Source organism: Gymnogyps californianus, chromosome 1 (genome assembly GCF_018139145.2).
Source record: "Gymnogyps californianus isolate 813 chromosome 1, ASM1813914v2, whole genome shotgun sequence".
Lineage (NCBI taxonomy): Eukaryota > Metazoa > Chordata > Aves > Accipitriformes > Cathartidae > Gymnogyps > Gymnogyps californianus.
Window position 1 is genome coordinate 131648135 of NC_059471.1, and position 16916 is coordinate 131665050.

A 16916-nucleotide genomic window follows, 5' to 3' on the forward strand; every position below is an offset into this window, starting at 1 on the left:
AACACAGACTAAATGATAAAAATCACAAAATAAATGTTAACTTTCTCAATTACGATCTTTAAATCAAAACTGCATTTAAAAAAAAAAAAAGCTTTGGCTCAATTCATAGGCTTGGTGCAGAATCACAATGTGAAACACTATGTATAGCCTCTGCTATGTAGGAAACCAGAGTAACAATGGTCTCTTAACCTGAAAAATCTGTCACCTATACATCTAGAGATAATAGATTATAGCCGCTGTAAAGCTGATTTGGAAAGTGGGAGTACAGTAGGATGCATTTCAAAAGACACCCTCATTTCACCAGTTCTTTTCATGACCCTTGTAGTCCCATGTAATGCTCTTCTCCCTCTTTAAAGCTGTCCATCTGCATCTCCATCTAAGTTCAAAAACCACTGGATAACTGGAATTCACGTATGGCTGTGCCATGGATTTCTTTCTCATACCAATGTTTGTCATTTCTAGAAGTTCCTCATTCACATAACTAAACTTTTCACATTTCTTAAATAAAATGTTCCTCTCCAGTGCTAGCAGCAAGCACTGAATATTAAGTAGTTGAGGACCAATCTCAGGAAGGGAAAAGAACAGTAACCAAAAATAAAGAAGATATATAACATCTCCAGCTTGGTCCTATAACAGGTGCCACTCACTTTTGTGAGTGTCGATTAGGCAGGTAGGGGATTTGTTGTCAAATAGCCAGAAGTTCCCGACAGTGAGGTGCTCAGTTAACAGACTGGTTTGAACTGGGGAGTTGTGGGGTAAGGCTTTTCTTGTCAAGTTCATCTCCCATATAAAAAAATGCAGAGAACTCTTTTGGCACCAAAAGTATGTCTACAAACCTGGTTTCTCCAAGTACACCTGGCATCAATGCATACATCTCTCCTCTCACAACTGTGGAGTCACAGGAATGGGTGGGAAAGAGGTCTGTAGAGAATGAGGGCTGAAAGTTAAGCACTGCCCTGTGAAAGCACTTAAACTATATAGTATCTTCCATCAAAATGCTTAACATGCATTGTAGAAGACCATTGAGGCAAAGAAAGACTGCTTTTGTTGCTGCCTTAAGATGTGGAAAGCCAGCCTAGAAAGTTAAAAGAAAACCAAATGCATAAGGGCAAAGCAATTTTTGCTTTTGATATTAATAATATAATTTTATCCTGGAAGATTCTGCAGATATTACAAACATTTCAGATCACTTTATCCTGCATTTTGAGTGATTTTTTTGGTCTTGTTTTTACTGCCAAAGTCTTTTTAGCACTTCTGCTTGAAGAATGACAGGACAGTCCAATGGTGCACAGGCTAGTAAAGCTTCCACAAAATTTGTTCAGCAGCCCGTTTAGTCATTAATTTGTACATCTGCTGGTGCTAACTAGAAGAGCTGACCCCTTTTCCAGGTGGACCTTTATGTTCCCATTGCTTCCTGTTGGCGCAGCTTGCTGCAAACTACTACTGGTCATTGCTGCCAGTATCTGAAGGTGGTATGCTGGTAAGAAAGCTGTATCCATGGACCTGTGCGAGCAGTGCTCGATGGCCTTAGAGGTCCACAATATCTGTGCACAGTCTCACTCTGTAACTGCATCAGCTTCAAGCACATCATGTTGCAGCTTCACATAGAGCTTCCAAAAAAGGTGTAGAGAGGCATTTCTTCATCAAGTTCTTTCAGTCCAAAAGAGTCTTTACCATCTAATACAGAGAAATTATAATACATCTGCCTTTGTGAGTCTTCACAGGTATTTGTCAGTTTTTGTAAAAGACAACATGATTAAAGAGCTTTAAGGTGTCAGTACACAGGAGAGTTGTTGTAGCTTGTTAACCAGCTATTACACTCCAAACCCAGTGTCTCCACCCATATCCCTTCTCAAGGACTTTCTCCTTCAGTAACGCTCAGCCTGGTTTGAAGATCTTTCTTTTGAAGTGATGCTGTAGCACGTTCACCTCAGATTAATTACCAAGTGATACTCTTCAGAAAGTCAGACAATCATCCAAGTCTTTTAAAAATTATTGCAATAGTTCTCAAGGCTAAAAGGGACAATTGCATGATCTATTCTTACTGCCTGCATAATGTTGTGCATAGACTTTCACCCCCTCATGTCCAGTGAGCCTAATAACATGGGCCTGACTGAAACATATAAGATAGAAAAGCATCCAGACCTCATCCATAGGTGTCAAGGGAAGAAGAATGTATCACTTCACTTGGTGATTAAGCCTTTCCACTGTTAAAAATGTATACCTTATTTTTCAGCCTCGATTTGTCAAGGTTCAGTTTCTGGCTTTTGATTCTTGTTATGCTTTCTCTACCAGAATAAAAAGCTTTTGAGAACGCTGAAGTTCCTCCCAGTGAAGGTACTTATATACTCTGTAATCACCTCATCCCTTCATATTTTTTTGTAAAAAATTACACGAATGGAGCATCTTCAGTTTCTCATTACATGCTATTTTCTTTTTCAAATATTCTTGCATCTCAAATTTTTCAATGTGGTGATTTCATCAGGAGCCAGATATACATTTTTGTGATAATCCCACATGCAACTTTAGGTATGTAAGCTTTTTATTAATATCTAGACCAAAAGCACACTGGATTTTTACATGTACTTGGGCTTTCTATACACTTTACTTGTAAATGCTGACGACATAAGGAACAGTGCATACCCACTGCTATGTCAGGACAGCCACTCTCATGGCAGGCTTATTTTGGTCGATCTTGCAATTGACGTCTCTTGTCTATGAGGCTCTTGAAATAAACTCTGGCATACAGGTATTGCTAGAGCAATGTGGTCTTTCTGGCCAGCCACAAGGAATAGTCAAGACATGAAAACTGTTCGACGCTGAGCATGGCACGGTAGGTTTTGCCTGTAAGAAGTGGTCGAGGCGGCTGTTTCGCAGTGTTCAAGTTTTCTTGCTTCTAGAGACTTTTCCTCAGCCCTCTTAAATTTACTAGTTATATATTTACAGAGAGAAATTAGTTACTTTTACTATGATCTCATTTACTTTGAACTCTCTGTTCACGGCATTGCTATAAATGAGGGAAGGGAAATAAGAACATTTCACAGCAGGAGCTTGATCACCTCTTGTAACAAGCACTGTGATAGACTGCCAATTGACCAGGTCCCACTGCAGGACATAGACCCTAGCTGGGATCTACTCCACCCGGCTGTACTGTCCGTGTCTCTGTGCTTGGACTTAGGCTGTGGGAACAGCAGGGAGCGGGCAGATGTGCTGTGCTCTGAAAGCCATGCTGGACATCAGGGCCCAGGCTGCTGGTGGCAGAGGTAGCGAGGGCAAAGCTTCCTGCTGTGGTGGAAAGGCAGGTGGAAAGTGGCCACCGGGCAGATCTGGGTGACTTCCTAGTGTAAGGACCAGGTCTGCATTCTGATCTCGTCACCCTTTCACAGGGGAAGGTGTTTTGGACAAGGAATGTCACGGACCGAGCGCTGGGTGGGGTGAGTGCAGTATAAACCTGTGATTTTTCTTGTGTGTCCCCTCCCTGCAGCTCCTGGGCTAGGACACACCGGGCAGAGCGAGATCTGAGCCTAGCAGTTACTCCTTGTTGGCATCCTTTGCTTGGAAAGGAAGGAGTTTATGATCAGCTATTCGATAGGATTGATGCTTGCTTCACACAATTTAAATCTGCTGGCTCTGTTGGTCTGTGCCTCTTACTACCACAAGATGGTATCTTTAGCAATAGTTTCCCCTCACTCGCTCTGTGAAGCCCAATTTAATATTCTGACTGCTGAGTTTCTGTATTTACAAAGCCTGCACTTTTATCACAAATAACACACTGCAAGGTTGCTAGTGCAGGTTGCCTGCTACTGGGTATGGTAGATTCAGACAGAGTGAAAGGATTAACTCTGATTTATGATGTCCAGCATTCACGCAAGTATTCATCTCACCTCCTCTCCGGCTAACATTCTTGGGTGCTTTGCAACCCCTCTTACAAGTCAAAATTTCACAGTGTAGCTGTAGGGGAATGGCTTGATGCATCTATTTCAAGAAAAGGTCTCTGGTTAATCCTCTAAAGATTGTTCAAGTGGGAGTGAGGCCATGTTTAGCTGTGAGAACAGAACAACCAGAGCACAGCCCAGATAGCGTCTGGAAGAGTCTCCCAAACCGAGGGTGCCACTGTCTAGCTTTCTGTTCCTGTCCAAGGACAAATTGGCTAATACACTGGAAGTCTGCATGGGCCTCTCTGTACAAGCAGATATGTAGCACAGGATTAAAACACCCCCAAGTTTCTCCCATCCCTTCTCCCTCCAGCACTCCTGCAGCAAGTGGTGGAAGAACTACAGGTGATAGAGTTAAGGCCAAGTGTATGAATCCCGTTCATTATTCACTTTGGAGTGGAAAAATAAACCTGCCTGTATAAAGATCAGTGCAAGAGCCCAAAAGTAATTGTGAAACTCACATTTATATCACAGAACATTTTACTTGAACACCATGTTACTCAGTGTTGTGTTTTGTACTTGGTTGCCATGAGCTGTCTCACTAAAACCAGGATGTTGCTAATTGTGTTTGAACCAGAGCAGTCAACAGGAGAAACTGCCTGGTATGTCTGGGGAATGAAGATCCTTGTCTGTATCAGATTTAAGTTTAAAAAAATTTGCTTTCCAAAAAGCAAATTGCCCTTACTTTAGCATTTGTAGCAGTGCTCAGGGTGAGCTTAATGCAGCACTGCCCACCCACTCTTGATCATTTCATGACGCTAGAACCTCTGCCAGATTGGGAGATATGCCAAGTCTTCTTTTTCTTTTATTTTTAAGGGTGTTTTTCATCACTCTGAAAGAAAAGGGAAGGGAAGGGCTTGGAAATGTTAAGCTATGAGTGACCCAAAGGCTCAAGATTAAAAAAAAAATTAACAACTGAAGACATGGAAAAAGATCCTCAAACTTATTATTTAGAAGCAATCTCATAATTCTTGCAGCCTGACTCAGAGTTTTTGAAAAATTGGGGTTGTCAAGCAGCTAAAAACTGAACTACAGTCTTTGCTCAACAGGAGCCAGTTGAAATCCTATGGTGTCCACAGAGGTTACCAGACCCTCCCTGCCAGGCGTGTTTGCTCCCCTCCAGGACGAATTCCCCTGACAGTCACAATTCATGTCCCACATCATAAGCTCGCCACCATCCTTTGTGTTGATTTCCTGATCTGTTCAGGGCAGACTGCCGTGTCCCCTGTGCTTGGCTGGGTCTGCTGAGCCTTGCTGGCTCCTGAAATGGGACTTTGCACATCCTGGCGAGTCAGCTGCATCAGGTGTTACACACAGAGAGGTGGGCAAAGGATGTTCAGCATTTGGGAGACAGACTATAAGTGTCTGACATTTGAACCTAATGTTCAAATGTCACCATTTTGGAAGTTAGTCTCATATTATTATTGAAACCAAATCATGACTTTCAAATTTTGGGCTGAGTAGCCTGGATATGCCTTGAACACATAACACAGCAGCGAACAGAGAGGGGAGCAAGGTGATACCAGTACCAGAATACAGGCAGCCACATCAGTGCCCTTTCCCGACAGCTCAAGCTGGCACAGAAATTTCTGCTGCAGGGGTAAAATATGGATGCGGGCAGAGCATCTTTCTGATGCAGCTAACAAGCACCTTGTGCTGAACATAACCTGTTCAGAGGGAACATCTCCAGGGCTACACACGGTGGTCTGTGAAGGGGTTGATTTGTTTTCCCCATACACTTCTGCTCTATTAAGAAATAGCATGAGCAGGAACTGGAGGAAATCAGAGGCAGTACACAGAAAGGTTTACTTAGACTACACAGAAAGGTTTACTTAGACTACGCACCTGGAAAAGCAGCATTTGTGTATTATTTAAGCTAATAAAAAAATCAATGTAATGATGTCTCCTGGATGTGGCAGTAAATTTTTCCCTGTTGTCACTGAACTCATCAAAGTCTGCTTCACAGGAAAGCAATTAATCCCTCAAGCTGATGACTGGTGGGTATTCAAAGATTTTGGGGATTCTTTTCCTGGGGAAAGTTTCCACTTCAGTTGAAAAATATCTAATGAGAACCTGAAAACCTAACCTTGCTGTGATACCAGTAGGAATACAGTGTCTGAGTTTACAGGAGCTTTGCATAAGGTTTTAGCAGACTATAGTATTAGTTTGATATAAATGGTTTCCCAAGTAACACTGGTTCTCAGATTTGAGCATACTAACAGAATAATGTATGGATTCTTTGAAATCATTTGCCTGGCTAAAGTGTACAAAATGCATAACTATGTATCAGTGCAGATCGAAGAGTACACTTGCAAAAATGCCAGAGAACTATCAGGGAAATCCCTTGATGTAAATATTAATTAGTACAGAAATAACCCACAGACATAAAGCACCTCAAGTAATAATGGGATATGTACCCAAATAAAGGACAAGATGAGCCATATACAAATATGGGCAAAACAGAATATAACAACATGCATGCAACAGACGGTATCTCCAGAGATTACCTCTCTGAGGGTACTGATGATCTTTACTTATTTTGCTGTGTAAGAATCATTGCACAAAGGACTTTATTTGTGGACTGTACCACTCTTCTATTTTAGTATCATATTCCTTTTTCCTCATTTCTTGTTCAATAACAAATCTTTAGACAAAAGAGACTGGTGTCCTATGTTGGTAGCACTGTGTTTCAACACATTGCAATCTGTTTCTGATTCAGCCACAGCAAATCCAGTGGTGAAAGCTAATCGGATAACCATGTTAGAAAACTTAATAGCAAGTATTTTGGTGATTTTCTATTCATCATTACTCAACCAGCATAGCAAACGTGAACCAATTACTCCCATCCATGCAGATAAGAAAGGCTTCTTTTCTGATCCGATGGCATTTTACACTTGCCCTGCACTAGAAACAGATAACAGCACAAAGGAAAGGGCTTTTGTAAATTCAGCCCTCGATACAGAGCTCCCATAGGAGCTCTGGAACGTAGGACAGGAAGGGACCTCCTATATCCTTGATTCAGGTACCTGAAATTGCAGGCAAGCACACATCATCCTTTTCTGCAGCAGATCAACATGTTTTCTACTTCTAGGACCTCGTCAGAAATTATTCAGATATTGCAGGTATCAGTTTGTGTGGGGTTTTTTTGCCAGGTTTGTCCTTCAGGAAAAATAGCTTTTTTCTCTCCCAGCATGATCAACCACTTGATGTGTTGTGGACAGCAGTTATCCCCTCTGTCAGTCTTCCATTTTGCCAGGCTAAACTCTTCTTCTCACCTCTCTTGACACCAACTCTCCATTCCCTGGTAAGCCTAAATACTCCTGTCTTACACCTGTTCCCCTGAGACAAGCCCTTCTAAATATGGGTGACCAGAACCATACACTGTATCTCAGATGTGTTCATCCTGCTTTGTACAACACTGATACTTTTTTTAGTTTCATCAGAAACACCGTTTCAATGCATGCATGCTTTGCCAACACCATGAGGCTCTTTGGCAGAGCTTGTTCTGCATGCTAACAGTGTCCATTGATTCAGTAAGTGACTGGACTAATTCCTAAGAACATCTCCTCCTCCGTGTCAAGGGCTATTAAATACAAAGATACCACCTATGGCTCAGGAAGCTGCAGATCATTTCAGGGTACATTTGTGAAGTATCAATACATACTTATTTTTCTATTCTTGTGTGGGAATCTGCTCTTGGTCAGTGTTGAGCCAAGATGCTAGGTTAGACAGACCTCAGTTTTGACCCAGCACAGCCATTCTTTTATTTTCACTTTCTTTTTTTCACCTTGCATTGGTGATCTGTGTCATTATGGCTGACTATGCGTTCAGGTCTTTCTCAATGTTAATAATTTCAGACTGACAACATCCCAGATTACAGTGAAAGGCTTTGCTTCTAGGCCCTGGAGGAACTAGTTCGCCTTTTGACTTATTAAATTTCTTGTCTTCTGCTGTTCCAGGCCTCAAGATTATCTGATCTTTCATTCTCTTTATTGACAATTCTTCCTAACGTTCTTCTGCTGCAAACAAATTCTTCTTGCCATTACAGAAGATTTGTCCTAGCACCAGGATTTAGTGACATTCACTGAAATACCCAGAAGTTTCCTTCTCCATTTTATACTTCACTGTTTCTCCTTTATCCAGTTCCTTATCCACTGTGCAGCTCTTGTGTTCGACTTCATATTTTCAAGCCAAATTAATCAAGATGCAGTATTGTATACACTACTGAAGTTCAGTTACATGAGATGTATGACACATCCTTCATCTGGAGAATGATGTATCTCATAAGAAGTAATATCTGGTTACCCTGAAAACTTTTGGTTTTGGTATCCCAAGTAATTCTGCATCTTCAGTGACTCTTTTCTTAAAAATACATTCTGTGGCCTCACAGATGGTTCAAGTTAAGCCAGAAGCTCTGTAGAGGGATTCACAGGAATGCTGGGCACGACTCACACACCAGTCATGGATGGGTCTATCTGTCCACAGGAGAAATCTTCCTGCACCTCACCTGCTGGAACCTGCGCACAGGCCTCTGTCGCAGGTGATGTAGCAGACTGCTGGCATCCGCTCGTATTCTTTGGGGCTTCCTCCACCGATTTCCTCGCTGAAGCTTCAGCATGGATTGGTGAAGAGACGGGTATGCAGATATGTGCAGCACCAGCTTGTGGAAGAAAGGACTTAGGGACATTCTTCCTTTCTGTAGCTGTGTCAGTAATGCAGTTCACATGGGACTTCTATGTGATTCCCATACCAACACATGATGCTGTTTTCTCAGTCATGCAGCAGCTCATCCTTTCTGGTTTATATGGTAACAGACAGACGTCATATGTTTCCTATAACTGCTTATACAATGGAAACCATGTAAGAAAGAAAACAGTGAAACTCTTGGTACACATGGACACACAGTGCTTTTTTCTTCCTCCTCAAATCTTCCCCGAATTTTTACCTGCAAGTAGCTTGGCTATATGAGTGACTGCTCTTCTCAAACCTTTTCACACGGCAGTTTGCTCAGTCTGAAATATTGTTGTCAAAAAGACTCTTGCTCTTCACAGTAAAAAAAAAACCAGCACACCACCACCAACCTTCACACATCCCACATGTGAACCAGCACAAATAGAGTAATGTTTCCTTTCCAAAGCCCACAGAATGCCTATGGTTTTGCACTGAGAGAAGCCAACTCCCACAGCTACAAGATGAAGGCTAAAAATAACCCATTAAGGATTAATTTCAGGATTTTTAAATACAGCTAATTCATATGCATAGGAAAGGCACATGGTCTCCAGGAAGGAGCACACACAATCACAGAGTCTACAAGGGAAGGGAGGGGGGCGGGTGACACACAGGCGGAGTGCCAAAGGAGAAATAAAAGAGGATATTTGCTATATATTCTTGGATAGAGGACGTGCAAAGAGTGTGTTTCAGAAGAGGTAGAAGCAGAGGGGTGAAACACTTCACTGTTGAAGAGGCAGAGGCAACGCAGTGCAACCACAAAGGACAGGATCCCGTTTGAAGAGCAGTGAGGACAGTAATGAAACCTTCAGTATTGGCCAAAATCTTATACACAAGGCTAGAGAGCTCGGTAGTACTATAGCAGGAGGCACTGTTTTGTGCGTTAGGGCTCAGTGGCTGAGATGGTGTGACATCGATAGACACAGCAAACATGCTTCGATGCAAGAAGTGAATTTCAGTGAGGTGGCTTAAGGGCTGAGCACACCACAGGAAGATCAATGGATGCAAAAGACACCGCTTTGGTAGTGGCACTGTGGTAGAAAGCTGGGTGCATCATGAACATGCAGCGCTTGTGTGGAAAGCTAGGGAGCAACAGCTGAACGCGTAACTGGATCTCAAGATGGATGGCATACCAGGACAGCAGGTGTGTACCTGGTGTCATGTGTTGCACTGAATTATGGCACTTTAGAAGCAGTTTTCTCTTATGAAGTAATACTGAAGGAGGTCATTGCATCCTGAGGCAGAAGCACCCTGGGACAGTTGGACATTGGATATAAAGCACTGAAACCGCATGCACAGGATGGCAGTCATGGCACTCCATGAAAACAAGGTACTATGTATAAACAATACGGGCGATGTCGGACAGTAAGGATTATCGACAGCTAATGTGAATCAGAAAGCAAATCAGGTTATTCACTTGCTGTACTGCAAAACAGAGAGCTATAGCAGCAGTTCCAGTGAATTTAAAGGTGCAGGGGGAAAACAGGCTCACTCAAAGCAATTTCCTCCTACCAATTTCCCTGTGAACAACATTTAAGCAATAACAAACTTCTTGCTTTTCACAGAGGGTAGAGGAATGGATGGATGGACTTCATTGCCCAATTCACTGGCTATTTAGTATCAAGAAAAGCTAGGGTTTTAACCTGGTGTCTTAAGACAACTAAGTTCATTTACTAGCACTGCTCAGCTGCCTGCCCCCTTTACCCTCATCACTAAGAATCTCTGAACTTTTTAGCCACTTTTACACAAATTTAACAAAAGGGTAGAAACCTCAAAATTTTGTGAGATTTCAGTGGCACACAGAAACAGCCTCAAACTGTTGTACATTTAGCTACATCTTGAGAAAAATTTGAGCACTAGTGACCTGTTAAAAGCAAGCAAGGGGTACAGGGGTTTAATTTTGCAATAGGGGATCTTGATACATGTTTAAGTTGACAAAGTCCCTAGTAGAGCTGCAGGGGAAAGAAAAGCTGCAGCACCACGAAGCCTATGAAATAAGATCAGCTTCACAGTCCAATGCTACAGGAGGTTGCTATTGGAGGCAAAAGACACAAACTGCACCTTTTTCACTTAAAGACATTCTTTATTCAATCTTTTTTATATACAATATTATTTTTCATCTGTAAAAAGTACATATGCAGGATTCCAGGTCAGAGGCAGAAGGTTTCCACATCAGAAGATAGACTTTTGCCCTTTTATTATTTTGGAGGAAAAATAATCTGTCAGTTTTAGACAAAGCAAGAATAAAGGCAGAATGCAAATCCAACTTCCACCAAGCAATTAGGATTAAAGGCAACAATTCATTGTAACAAGTCAGGCTGTCTCCTTGGACTTTGGTGGTTCCCAACTTTTCTGGGCAATTACAGGGCAGTTTGTTAGAAGGGGCTGACAGCCAGAGCAGCTAGTGCTTATCATCTCTGCTACAGTTGTATGCACATAACTTGCAAAAGAACTTGGGTTTCCTCTTTATATGGCAACTCAAACTCTTGAGTCAGAAGACTGTTTCTCAAAATTCAAGGAGCGAAAGAGGGATGTCTTGTCAGGGTGAACAGATCTCCGAACTACAGTGTGGATCAAGAGCTTGCTTTCATTTTTCTCTGGTAACAAGAAGCCTGTTTCTTATTTGTCCCCTTAAAAACATGGACTAGACTTATTAATGTACATAACAGGCTCAATTTGCTAAAAGCCTGTTACAACAGCCCTGAGATGTAAACTGCCTCACCATCTTCTGTGGACGCCAGGTTACATTGTTGATCCTTTCAGTGTTAATGTTATTAATCACTTCTCCATTCAAACTAGGGAGAGTCACACTATAAAGGTTTGTAGTATCATTTCCTCAGGGACAGAAGAGGGGATCATAAAAGACAGCCCCATAGGGCTTTGCTTAGCTGTAAATTAGCACAGGGTAGACCTTTAACCTTAAAGGATGGTATTACAGGGAGTGTGTAATTATTTTCACTTTTCAGAACCTGGATACTCAACATTCAAATCTTGTAAAATACTGTGTGGGAATATGTCAGTGATTGGGAGGTAGAAGACAGTGATCCACAAATTTGGAGTAGGGAACTAAAGGAGCCTCAAAGGTGTGACTGGCACAGGGAACTACCTGCTTTTCCCTTTACTCCAGCGTACTTACTGTTTTCCATACTTTTCTTAAACATTCAGTTTTAAGGACTATATTGTGCAGCAAGATGAGCACCCAGAATATCATTCAAGGGTTTTGTTTTTATTTAGAGGACAAAGCTAAGAAGTTGACTTCTTGACTGCAGCACACACGCTCCAGGATGGTCAATGGAAGCTGCAGAAATCTGGCTTCTTCGAAAAGTCAAGCTGTAAGTGTTAAAAAAAAATTACTGCTAGCAGATCCTGACCAACAGGCAAGCTTGAGGCTTGGATTAGGAAAAGAACTGAACATCCTTGTTTTGACTGCATGCAAACAGGAAATAGACAATTCTGGGATTTCCAGGCTCTTGCCCAAATCCAGTGTGCCAAAAATGTACATAATTTTCTGTTCCTTATTTCATCCTGTAAGAGGAGAGGGTATTGTAGAAATTGCTAAAATGGGACAGCTACCTAAAGAAAACGAGGATTGTTTTGTTAGAGAATACAGTGCAAGACTCGGAAACAACTAGGACTAAAAAGTCACTTTGTGCTTAAATTTACACTCTATCTTCATGAAAGTATGTAAGACAGCAGCAACAGAATGAAAATGGCAATATTCTACTGTACCTTATGTACCCAGAGGGAAAACAGTCTGAACTTTGGGTTACATGTAACACCATTCTGCAGATCAGAACCTACTTCTCTGTGAAGTACTCAGAATGAGGGCACGTCACTTCAGTCAGAAGTTTCAATATCCGTGGTGCTTGGTTATTACACACACCTCACCCAGAACCCATTATCTCCAAACTCAGCTTGCTCTAGGAAATCTCAGGATGGAGAGATTCATGAATGACACAGCAATTAGTCCTTAAAATGCATTATTTTTGATAGACTGTGCACATCAGTAGCTTCTGGAGGAAAAGGATAGATTGTATTTTAAAGAGTGATAGAGTAGAAACTGACAGCCGTTGGGGTAACTGGAAAACAAGAAACAAGTGTCCTTTATTTGGTACCTGCTGCTTGTCTACACAAAGAAAAAATAGCAGTACTGTACATCTGCTTTGAGAAAAATACCATCCCATAACATGAAATGGCTTAGGTCCTCAATTCAAGCATTCCTGTGGCAGTGAGTTAACCCATTGGGATTCATGGAGGAACTAATTTGAAGGGTCGCTCTTTAATTCACAAGAGGGGGATGGAAGAGCAGCAACGATAAGAAGTTTGCTGTTTCTGGGACTCCAGAATTCTGTCCTTGACCTTCCTCTGAACAGACTGGCAGCCATTCTACATCTGCATTTATCAGGAGGTGTATGGGGATGGGTGTATGGGGTGGAAAGTGCCTTTTGCTTTTTTTCTTTTTCTTTCTTTTTTTTGTTTTTTTTTAAACAGAAGAGTCTGCTTTTCCTCCTTCTCCTTTGTACCCAGAGAGATTTAGGAGAACAAGGCAATTGAGTGCAGTTTAAAACTAGTAACAGTTCTCATGGGATGGGAAAAACTCAATTTGAAAACACAACATATCTGAACTTTGGAAAATGGAAAATGACTAGCTCTTCAGTAAGTCACTGAATAGTAATTAGAAAAATAAATTAACGTGGGACCAGTAAGAAGAATCCATTTATTAAGCTACTTCTAATTTTAAATAAACAATTACTTGAATCAGTATTATTTACTATATCAATTACTTTTATCAGTTCTCAAATTATTTTTAAGATACTGCTGCAAATTACAGTAACTAAGTAACTGGTATTAAGGTAAAAACATTGAGATTGGAGTTTTTTCCAAGCTCTATGTCTTCCTGCTCTTAAACTAAAGTAACTGTCTGTAAAAAAGCATCTGATAAGCATTTTTTCTTAGATCATGTGATGATTTCCATGTCTAACTTACTGTCAAAGACAAGTGAAGGAAAATTTTATGGGGGAAATTCTACTATAATGTACAGTCAGATATATTATAATATGATAGAGAGAAAAGCTTTTATATATAAAACTTCATACAAAAACATTTTTTGAGGTGGACAAATAGCACTCACTCCCTTTAGATCTGATGCTGTACTGCTGCAGCTCACTGAAGAGTTCTTCCACTCACTTCAGTATGAAAACACAATCAAGATTTTTTTTAAAGACTCAACCTGTGGACTAATTAGGAGGGAAAGGAGCACCTCACAGCTCTTTTTCAGCAAAGGGGCCAGTCACCATGGCAAAAGGATCTGAGAGCTATAAAGGGGAATAAAAAGAATAATTTGAGCTGTAAGGATTCTGGAACAACAGTAAAAAGAAGAGATTGAGATATACCTGAAAAGACAAAACTTCTTTTAGCAAACAAGTGAAGACTGAAGCAGACTCCATTTAAGTGATACTGTCCAGCCCAGCCTAGGAGTACTTGAAAAAAACCCATGCGGGTAGCAGCATCTCATTTCTCATAAACTAATGGAAGAAGAGACTCTTCAGTTTCTTTTTCCACTCATATGTAAGAGATGTTGTTTCCAAAGAAGATCATGTTGACTTTGTACGGGAGCACCCAGAAGAAAAGGAGTTTTGTAAACTAAATCAAAGGCAGTTTTGGGCTTCTGTCATATGCATACCTGCAAAAAAGGTTCCATGAATAGTATCCAAAGAATGAAATTTAACTTTTAGGAAAAATCCAGATTGTGTGGAAAAATATAAAGCAACAAACTCCTGCTGCTTAGCGCAAGGGGAGCATTTTTAAATGCCATATACTGTATCCTCCTATATAAATCATGAGAGACTGTTTTTCTCGTCATCTCTGTTTATTTAGCTAAAAGAACCATGACTAATAAGAGAATGTTTTCTTCCATGTGACAGGGTTTGTGAGGAAGGGAAACTTAGGCTCCTTCCTACCCCTATGATACGCTCCAGACTCTGTGATTGTAGCTTGTCAAATGAACTAAGCCTACGTTGCTGACAGTGAACTACAAACCAAATGCTTACTAATTGTTTTTTTGGATGTAAGCATACAACACAGATCTTTCAGCATTATTTTGAAAAGGGAAAATGAGGAGGCAATAGTTTTTATAGTTTAGAGTTTAGTTTTAATAGCTTAGAGGCCCTGAGAATGGCTGCCAGTCTGGACAAACAGATGCTCCTTAGAAAATTCAGACAGGTACAGAAAAAAATTCAAATCCTGATGCTGCTGGTGCAGTGATGTTGCTTTTTGTTGTTGCTTTGTTCATGCCATCATCAAACAAAAAAAAAGAAAAATAAAATCTAGGTATTTGGAACCCACCCGATCTGAAGAGGTGACTAGTGTATTGTTCCTTGCAAGAGCAAACAGCAGCAGCAGCAAGTTCCTCTCCCCGGACGGGAAAGCCTCTTCTTCCTTATGCTGCTGCGTTTATATTAAAACAGTAGATTCCATGTCTTGCTAGGGTTCAAAGCGCATGAAGTCTCTGTCCTGCAAATACCACACTAACGTGTTTTGGTCATGTATAAAACAGAACTTTGAACTTATCTATATGTTGAAGAGCTTCGTTTCTCACGCCGGTACTTGCTTGACTCAGAGGTCTAGTTTTACCAAGAGTCTGTCTCCTCTCCTGCTTAAAGTCTCAAGTGGTCCATGTAAACAAAACAGAGCTGAAAACAGTCTCTCTTCCTCTTCATAGAGCTGTTTTTATCGATATGCAGGATTTCCTGACAGTGTGGTGTTGGCTAAATGTAAAACAGGCAGAGGATGAGCTTCTGTGTTAAAAACCCAGTTGTCTAACGGTAGAAGGTCATCATTGGAGAAAAGCAGATACAAATACCTAGATATCAAGATAGAGAGGAAAAATGGTGGGTATTAGAGCAGAGCAACAGACAGGCAAGGGCAACACAGCAGCTTCAGGCCCCACCAGTCAGCAGCTAAAGCTATAAACAAGTTACTTGCTTTCAGTCTTTGTATAGCACCCACACAACCTTCCCTATTATAATGATCTGAAGAGTCATTTTCATCACGATCAAGCCCTTCAATGAAAAGTTGTTATAAAGACAGCATTTTAATCTTTCCAAACTTTTGTTTTTCAAGACTCCTTTCAAAGACTTGCAATGTAAAACCAACATCAAGACACCAAGCACAAGGATTTGGGGGATAGGGGAGCAGAGAAGTAGTTGGCAAAAAATTCTTCTTAATGGAGTAAACCCACTTGGAAATGACTAATCCTCTTTAATCCAAATCAAAGATTTTGACAAAGCACAAGAGAAGCCACTAAGCCATGCCAGATATCTGACTTGTCATCACCATGCTGGAAGCTGGTTCAGCTTCTGGTGGGAGGAAAAGGGCCAATATATTGTGCAGAGGGGATTCATAAATGTTGTACATTATAAAGCAATGCAGAGCAAATGAAGCGTGTAACAAAATCAAGGTTTCTGAACATACCTGGAAGAAGAGTATTTCTCAGTTCTTTTTTCTTAATACACACTTTTGAGTGTGGCTGTGCTATACTTTTGTAGGAGATATTGGTGGTAGGGATCTTTGTCAAGGCTTCCAAACTCAACTGCTAAAATTCAAAAGGCATTTCCCTTGTTCCAGAAAACCTGACTGTGCAAGTGCAAGCGTAACATCATGGGTGTTCAGGACCTCTCAGCTCCTGCTACAGCTTGCTTTCCTGCCATCCAGAAAATGACAGGTCTTGCAGCACGTGACAAGGAAGGACTGTCGTTCCCATTAGTGGGCTCTGTCACATCTAGAACGTGCACACACGTTGTTCTGCCTTTGCTCTGCTGAGGCTGCTGTTACTTTGCTCTCTCAATCAGACGCTGGTAGTGTCTACTGTCTACAGTCATGTGTCACTGCCTGATCATTCTCCCATTACCTTTATTTGCCAGCTGTATCCACAGCACAACCCAGTCAGTGAAGCTCTACTTTTTCTTCCCTTCCTCACCAATCCACTGTTTACAGATAAAAATTTCTTGCTGAGATGATTCAGTTTTGTCCTGCATATCTAGTCTCTTTCTCTACATTTTTTATTCATCCTTAAAGTGTCATACCTTTCCTTTCTTCCTTACTCCTACCTTGCTTTCTCCCTCTGCAGTTCTCCAAACTCTTTTTCACCACAGCAGCAATGTTTCATCTTACTCAAATTCACCTTCCTCATTTGATTCATGCATTTCCTTTGAATAACTTAAGCAACCTATTTCTAAGTCTTGCTCCTTCCCA

The 16916-nt window shown here is 41.1% G+C and overlaps 1 protein-coding gene across 1 annotated transcript in view; it reads right to left on the reverse strand.

The window, feature by feature from the left end:
• Positions 1-10731: 10731 nt before the first annotated feature.
• MAN1A2 (mannosidase alpha class 1A member 2) overlaps positions 10732-16916 on the reverse strand; it is a 148862-nt gene continuing 142677 nt past the window's right edge. The window contains exon 13 of the mRNA XM_050893951.1: positions 10732-15525. Within this exon, the coding sequence (XP_050749908.1) occupies positions 15393-15525 (133 nt within the window). The 3' untranslated portion in view covers positions 10732-15392. The remainder of the gene's footprint in view (positions 15526-16916) is intronic.